The 8373-nt window shown below is 47.1% G+C and overlaps 1 protein-coding gene across 2 annotated transcripts in view; it reads left to right on the top strand.

The window, feature by feature from the left end:
• Window positions 1-8294, top strand: part of lrrc41 (leucine rich repeat containing 41) — a 14926-nt gene extending 6632 nt beyond the window's left edge. For both annotated transcript variants that reach the window (XM_038276460.1, XM_038276459.1), the window contains exons 5-10: window positions 3546-3773; window positions 3878-4042; window positions 4496-4594; window positions 5166-5291; window positions 7288-7360; window positions 7816-8294. In XM_038276460.1, coding sequence (XP_038132388.1) covers window positions 3546-3773; window positions 3878-4042; window positions 4496-4594; window positions 5166-5291; window positions 7288-7360; window positions 7816-8035 — 911 coding nt within the window. In that variant the 3' untranslated portion in view covers window positions 8036-8294. The remainder of the gene's footprint in view (window positions 1-3545; window positions 3774-3877; window positions 4043-4495; window positions 4595-5165; window positions 5292-7287; window positions 7361-7815) is intronic.
• The last annotated feature ends 79 nt before the right edge of the window (window positions 8295-8373 follow it).

Raw genomic sequence — 8373 nt, 5'->3', positions numbered from 1 at the left:
AGCCCATTTCTCCTCGTGCACGAGCCCATTTCTCCTCGTGCACGAGCCAATTTCTCCTCGTGCACGAGCCCATTTCTCCTCGTGCACGAGCCCATTTCTCCTCGTGCACGAGCCAATTTCTCCTCGTGCCCGAGCCCATTTCTCCTCGTGCCCGAGCCCATTTCTCCTCGTGCCCGAGCCCATTTCTCCTCGTGCACGAGCCCATATCTCCTCGTGCATGAGCCCATTTCTCCTCGTGCACGAGCAGACATTTCTCCTCGTGCACGAGCCCATTTCTCCTCGTGCACGAGCGCATTTCTCCTCGTGCACGAGCCCATTTCTCCTCGTGCACGAGCCCATTTCTCCTCGTGCATGAGCCCATATCTCCTCGTGCATGAGCCCATATCTCCTCGTGCATGAGCCCATATCTCCTCGTGCATGAGCCCATTTCTCCTCGTGCATGAGCCCATTTCTCCTCGTGCACGAGCCCATTTCTCCTCGTGCACGAGCCCATTTCTCCTCGTGCACGAGCCAATTTCTCCTCGTGCCCGAGCCCATTTCTCCTCGTGCACGAGCCCATTTCTCCTCGTGCACGAGCCCATTTCTCCTCGTGCACGAGCCCATTTCTCCTCGTGCACGAGCCCATTTCTCCTCGTGCATGAGCCCATTTCTCCTCGTGCATGAGCCCATATCTCCTCGTGCATGAGCCCATATCTCCTCGTGCATGAGCCCATATCTCCTCGTGCACGAGCCCATTTCTCCTCGTGCACGAGCCCATTTCTCCTCGTGCACGAGCCCATATCTCCTCGTGCATGAGCCCATATCTCCTCGTGCATGAGCCCATATCTCCTCGTGCATGAGCCCATATCTCCTCGTGCATGAGCCCATTTCTCCTCGTGCATGAGCCCATTTCTCCTCGTGCATGAGCCCATATCTCCTCGTGCATGAGCCCATATCTCCTCGTGCATGAGCCCATATCTCCTCGTGCATGAGCCCATATCTCCTCGTGCATGAGCCCATATCTCCTCGTGCATGAGCCCATTTCTCCTCGTGCACGAGCCCATTTCTCCTCGTGCACGAGCCCATATCTCCTCGTGCATGAGCCCATTTCTCCTCGTGCACGAGCCCATTTCTCCTCGTGCATGAGCCCATATCTCCTCGTGCATGAGCCCATTTCTCCTCGTGCACGAGCCCATTTCTCCTCGTGCACGAGCCCATATCTCCTCGTGCATGAGCCCATATCTCCTCGTGCATGAGCCCATATCTCCTCGTGCATGAGCCCATATCTCCTCGTGCATGAGCCCATATCTCCTCGTGCACGAGCCCATTTCTCCTCGTGCATGAGCCCATATCTCCTCGTGCATGAGCCCATATCTCCTCGTGCACGAGCCCATTTGCCCCCCCCCCCCCCCCCTCTACCATTTTTCCTCTCTAATGCAGACGGTGCAGCAGTAATTCTCTCATTATTCTAAACATGATATTTTTTGTGGTTAATTAAAAACATTGATATTCTAACATCAAAGATGGTGGATACAGAATTCCTGCTCTTTTCTTTTTGTGTTTTATGAGGTAAAGAGAAAATGATGCGTCTCTGCAGGTCATCTAGGAGTCTGCAGGGAAATCAAAGATAACAATTTTAATAAAAACTTAGCAAATAATCAATTTATTTAAATATTAATTGTTGTTAATATAATTTGAATCCAGAATGTTTATTGACCCAAGTAGGTAAGTAATGATGATTGATTTATGCCCCAGAACTGTTTGTTAGCAAAGGCTGCAGGAAAGTAGAGTTTGTCTTTATTTAGAAAATATGGATGTTTGGCTCGTTAATGTTCCAGTTGGAACAGAGAATGACCCTGACGTTCTGGTCCCCCCCCCCTCAGTGTATATTGGTTATTGTCGGCCACCCTTATGATATCCTCTGGTTAACTGACCGTTCAGACTGATGATCACTGCTTTTCACGTAACTCCTCCTCCACCGCGTGGTGCCTGCGCCATCTTTGTTGTTATTCGCCGCTGTCGGGTAGCGACAGCCTGTGGGCTTATAGGCGACGTAATGCTTTGCGAGGAGAGGTCTCTGTGCAAAGCATTCTGGGATATATCTGCCTCCTCTGAGGCCTTTCCTTTCTTCTCCTCCACTTCTTTGAAACTTTTTCTCTTCTGACCCTCGGCCATTTTGAAAGAACCGCGGTGAGAAAGGTGAAACTGTAGCTCACAACAGATATACGCCTGAAAGAAAAAGATAGCTAACGATACGAGACCGTAGGACGGCTTTAGGTAAACATATCACCAGAATGATTGACAGTTAGGAGGACCAATGATGGAGTTGATCCATCTGGAAAAAGAACATCCTCCTCTATACCTTTAAAGGTGCTGTAGGAGATCTTGGAAAAACGGTTCCAGCAAGCTACCAAGCAGTGACAGCGCAGCGCCGGTATGTGGGGGTCTGAGCGGCTCCCACAGAGAAATAATCTTTGAAGGCAGGATGGTAATCTGGATGAACTGACTGCACAGACCATGTTTTCAGGAGGACTTTCTCACTTCAACATAGATTCTAACTACTTTCTACCCGCTGATCACAGCTAATATAGCCGCCATTGTTCCAGGCAGAGAAAGGATAGGGTAGCTCCACCCACCGCACATCAGACCCACTTTTAGAGAAGCATAGCTGCTTCAGCCGCGCGTCAGAACTAAACTAAAAGCATCATAAATGAAGCAGGACGCGCGTTTTAGCTGCTCCTGGTGCTTCAGGTGTGAACAGGGGGACCAGACGTCCTCTTTTACCCGGACATGTCCTACTTTTTAGACCTAAAAAAATGTCAAATTATAAAATGGTCTGGGATTTTGGTGGACTACAGCGCAGCAGAACCGAGCTGTGAGCTCCAGAGCTGGTCCGGGAACAGAGCGCCCGACTCGGTGACCGTAGCCTGAACAGCAGCGGCCCCGTGCTTCCCCCCGCCTGCACGGGGCCAAATACCGTCACCGGGTCGGGTTCGGGTTCCCTGCTCTGTCCCCAGCTGCCGGGGCTCTCAAACCAGCCCTGGAGCTCACAGCTCGGTTACAATGCCCGGTCCGGTCCAGTCAGCAGAACTCAGATGATCTGCCGATGGAATGAGAAGTTTTACCCTTAAATAAGATAATTAGACATTATGCACCTGAAATAATAGACTGCAGTGGCTTTTCTTATCTAAACGGTGGTTTTCTTATTTCAAAGTCTCTCCCTTATTGATTCAGTTCAAGAAAAAAATCACTTCTTTTAAGAAGAATTGACTTAACTTTCTATATTTTGCAGTGTAAGATGTTGAGAGATCCTTGATTCTCAGGGGGGGGGGGGAAGTCCCTCTGAGCGGCCCCCCTGTAGCCTTGTGTACGTCTGTGGAAGCTAAGGAAGGAAAATCAAACCATTAATGAAGGGATCTGATCTAGAATAGATTATCTAACCTCACAGGTCTGCAGAGATCAGCCTCCCTACAGACAAACAGCCCAACCTTGGACCAGCCTTTGATCCCCGCAGCTCATTGGTTGATGTGGTGGGGGGGGGGTTCTGACCCGTTTGCTCTGTGCAGCCATCTTCAGGGAGCCCCAGGTGTCGGCCTTTGCTGCTGCTCTCAAGCAGCTCTCAGACGCCTCACGCAGCGGCCTTGTTCACCTGAACGTGGGCATCCTGCCATGCATCGGACTCCTGAAGACCCTGCTGACGGCCGGCCCCCGGCTGCAGGCCCTCTGTGTGGAGTTCCAGGAGGCCCTCTGGGGCCCACAGTGTCTCCTGGATCACGCTGAGCCTCACATGGCAGGTGAGTCACCTTTACAGGAGCCTTTATTACGGAGCAGACAGTGAATCTGCTGAACACAGGGAGCAGCGGTTCTGATCCCTGCGGTTCTGACCCGTTCTCTGCAGATCTTCCTCTGGAGAAGCTGACTGTGAAAGTCAGCCAGCTGCAGACAGATGCTGACTTCCTGACCTCTGTGCTGAGGCGCTGCCCCCGCCTGACCTGGCTCCACGTGGCAGGAATCAGACTCCCCACAGGTTCCAGTCAGAGCGGGCTCCTCAGAACGCTGTCAGGTGAGCAAACTCTGGGTTTAACGCTTCCGTCAGCTTCACAGCACCGGCCTGGTCCAGTCAGTCTGTAAATGACTTTAGTCTCTGACCCAAGTTTAATCTCAGTCTAGGAAAGAACATCTAGAACACACCCAGAAGCCCTGACCTTCTGACACTTTTCTAAAACAGTTTGATTTAGAACAGAGGTCTTCAACAGGGGGTCCGCCACCCCTAGGGGAGCACAGAGGTACTGCATGGGGGTCATGAAAATTCTGGTTGATTAGACTTTTTTTTATATTCCCTCCTGCAATTTTTTCACTACTTGAAATGTCTTTAAATCCACATTAGCATAAATTTAACCGACTGTAGTAAACAGATAAATGGAGGCAGAAGATGTAATTTTTTATACACAATAGTCTAAGGTTGGTTTGACCAGTTTGGTTTAGACTAGGATCTGATCTCATGTTCCCTTTCCAGAGTATAATCGCTGTTTGAAGGTTCTGATCCTGGAGGACATCAAGCTGTGTGACTGTCTGCCTGACGTCCTGAAGCTGCTGAGAGGCTGCAGGTTGGAAGGTAAGCGGAGGCATCAGGCGGTACCGCCTGAGGGGTTCTGGCTTGCTTCTGTCTCCAAACTCCAGTGGCTCATTCTACGTTCAGACCGCAGCTAGAAGCAGCTAGTCTACATGTAAAGTCAATGGTTGACGCGCATCAAGGTGCAGCAACAGGTCCTGCAGCGTCTATAGCAGCAGGAGCAGCGACTCACCAGCATCTGAGGTGCAGGACGCTCTTCTCAAGCAGCAGCTGCTGGAGTTGGAAAAATGTAACTTTAGCTGCTGGACACGCTTCATCAACCAATGACCACTGACTGCACAGACCATGTTTTCAGGAGGACTTTCTCACTTCAACATAGATTCTAACTACTTTCTACCCGCTGATCACAGCTAATATAGCAAAGCTGCTCTCTGGCATCGAACACAGGAGCAGCAGAAGCATCTGGAGAAACTTTACTGGACGTCTGACCTTAATAAGGATCAGAGATGAAGCAGCAGAAGCTGCTTTGATGCTCAAAGCGCTTCCGGTCTGAACATCAGAAATCACTCAGTCCAGGGTTCGGACTCACTGAAGCTCTGCTTCCTCGTCTCAGAGCTGCGCCTCACTGACTGTCGTCTTCTGGAGAAGTGTGGAGACCCAGGAGGAAGCCTTGTAGAGCTGGTGTCGGCGCTGAAGATCCCGTCCCTCCATAGCCTGGGTCTGGCCCAGAACCGACTGGGTAAGAACCCTCAGCGTCTTTCACCCACAGGCTGCAGTAACTGGCTCCAACACGTTAACGGCTAGGCAATGAAAAGTTCAACCAGGAAACAGAATCAGTCTGGTTTAGACCAGTCTATGTTCTGATCTCCCAGATCAATGCATTTTTTGCACCATGTTTTTTCTCCCACACTGTTCACATTTAATAACTGCTGCACTTTAAGGGATGGAAAAGTTCATTTCACTGTTTGAGAAGCTGCACTAATTAAATTTTTTATACACTGGAAAAATGACAATAAAATTTGTCTAAGTTTGGTTTAGTCCAGTTTGGTTTAATCCAGTTTGGTTTAATCTAGTTTGGTTTAATCTAGTTTGGTTTAATCCAGTTTGGTTTAGTCCAGTTTGGTTTAATCCAGTTTGGTTTAATCTAGTTTGGTTTAGTCCAGTTTGGTTTAGTCCAGTTTGGTTTAATCCAGTTTGGTTTAATCTAGTTTGGTTTAGTCCAGTTTGGTTTAATCCAGTTTGGTTTAATCCAGTTTGGTTTAATCCAGTTTGGTTTAGTCCAGTTTGGTTTAATCTAGTTTGGTTTAGTCCAGTTTGGTTTAATCCAGTTTGGTTTAATCCAGTTTGGTTTAATCCAGTTTGGTTTAGTCCAGTTTGGTTTAGTCCAGTTTGGTTTAATCTAGTTTGGTTTAGTCCAGTTTGGTTTAGTCCAGTTTGGTTTAATCTAGTTTGGTTTAATCTAGTTTGGTTTAATCCAGTTTGGTTTAGTCCAGTGTGGTTTAATCTAGTTTGGTTGAGTCCAGTTTGGTTTAGTCCAGTTTGGTTTAATCTAGTTTGGTTTAGTCCAGTTTTGTTTAATCTAGTTTGGTTTAGTCCAGTTTGGTTTAATCTAGTTTGGTTTAATCCAGTTTGGTTTAGTCCAGTGTGGTTTAATCTAGTTTGGTTTAATCCAGTTTGGTTTAGTCCAGTGTGGTTTAATCTAGTTTGGTTGAGTCCAGTTTGGTTTAGTCCAGTTTGGTTTAATCTAGTTTGGTTTAGTCCAGTTTTGTTTAATCTAGTTTGGTTTAGTCCAGTTTGGTTTAGTCCATTTTGGTTTAATCCAGTTTGGTTTAATCTAGTTTGGTTTAATCTAGTTTGGTTTAGTCCAGTTTGGTTTAATCCAGTTTGGTTTAGTCCAGTTTGGTTTAGTCCAGTTTGGTTTAGTCCAGTTTGGTTTAATCTAGTTTGGTTTAGTCCAGTTTGGTTTAGTCCAGTTTGGTTTAATCTAGTTTGGTTTAGTCCAGTTTGGTTTAATCTAGTTTGGTTTAATCCAGTTTGGTTTAGTCCAGTGTGGTTTAATCTAGTTTGGTTTAATCCAGTTTGGTTTAATCCAGTTTGGTTTAATCCAGTTTGGTTTAATCTAGTTTGGTTTAGTACAGTTTGGTTTAATCCAATTTGGTTTAGTCCAGTTTGGTTTAGTCCAGTTTGGTTTAGTCCAGTTTGGTTTAGCCCAGTTTGGTTTAATCTAGTTTGGTTTAATCCAGTTTGGTTTAGTCCAATTTGGTTTAGTCTAGTTTGGTTTAGTCTAGTTTGGTTAGACCAGTTTAATCTAAATTATTTAAGCTTGAACTAATAAAAATTAATATAAGAGTAAATCTTGTCCTCCATTGGCAGATCATCTTATTTCGCTTCTCAGATTTTAGGATTTCTGGACCTCAGTTTGGATCCGTTTTGGGAATCTTTCCCAATCCACAGCATTTCCAGTCTTCTGTAGAAGATTAAATCCTTCCAGCTTTCTGTTAAACATTTCAGCTGTTTATTGAAACTATAAGAACCATCAGGGAGTTTAGTCTGAGTGACGAGTTGAACCAGGAGCAGAGATGAGATCTAATGGGAAACTGAAGCAGCTTTAAGATGAGCAGCTTTATAGCAGCAGATGGTTATAAAGTTATCAGTTAAATCTGGGCGTCGGTCGGTCAGACCAACCTTCTCTGTTTAACGGATTTTCACAGCATGGATTTGTTCTTGTTCCACAGCTAAGAATGTGTGCGAGCTGGCAGAGCTGTTCTGTGGAGCGTCCCAGAGCTCACTGAGGCTGCTGGACATCAGGTGAGGTTTCCATCAGATAGGAGACAGAACCTGCTCTGAATCAGTAGCTTCATGGTTCATTAGCGCCCAGCGCCGCGCTGCCGCGCGCCGCGCTGCCGAGCGCCGCGCTGCCGAGCGCCGCGCTGCCGAGCGCCGCACTGCCGAGCACTCTTTTATTTATAGAGTTTATTATTTTTTCTCATTTTTTCGTGGCTTTTTGGAGGTCATAAAATATTCAAGAACTCATCAGACTTTGAGGTAAATTGTCCCCTGATGAAAAATGTCAGTATTTTAAAGTAATTATAAATGAGCGTGGCCAAACTGCTCCACAGCGCCCCCTAAAGTCTGGGAAAGCAGTAAATCACAGACAATAATTAAAGAGGTATGGCGCTACGCTCTAAACGCCACAGGAAGTGTGTTTATGGGTGAAAAAGACCAAACCTTTGGATCCTGAGATGTGTCCGTTTCTTCTGCAGGTCCAATTTTATTCAGCCTGCTGACCTGCTACGGTTTGCTGACAGACTGAGGGTTCATCGCCCCCCCCACAGACTGACCCTTGACCTGAGGAAGAACCCGGGAGACCGAGACCCTGAGACATGGAGCGCCGCGCTGCAGAGCCTCCAGCCTTTCAGTCATCCGCTGGTGGAAGGCTGGTCGTCCACCGACACCATGGCGGACCACGTTAGCAACATGTGAGGGAGGGGGGAGCTTCCCAGGAAAAAAACGTCATCCCATGTTTGTTTTGACATTTGAATGTTTCTTTATTAAAGCCACGTCTGTTAGAGCCTCTGACACGCGTGTTTGTGACAGTAAGGTGACATGTTAGACAACAAGCATCGACACAACCAGCAGCTCATCCTACGTACAAAGCAAGTAGAAAAAAGGATCCAAAAGACGGCTTAAAAACAACTTTTTAGTTCCTGTTTAAAGCTAATATTAAAGATCTGTTAAATTAGAAACTCTCCTGCTTCTCTTCACCTGGTCTGAATACGTTGGAGCTGAAGACGGAGGCTGATTGGTTGATTGATTAGTCA

This window comes from Cyprinodon tularosa, unplaced genomic scaffold (assembly GCF_016077235.1).
Source record: "Cyprinodon tularosa strain WSP-4 unplaced genomic scaffold, ASM1607723v1 ctg1247, whole genome shotgun sequence".
NCBI lineage: Eukaryota > Metazoa > Chordata > Actinopteri > Cyprinodontiformes > Cyprinodontidae > Cyprinodon > Cyprinodon tularosa.
This window is presented reverse-complemented; position numbering and strand designations above follow the sequence as displayed.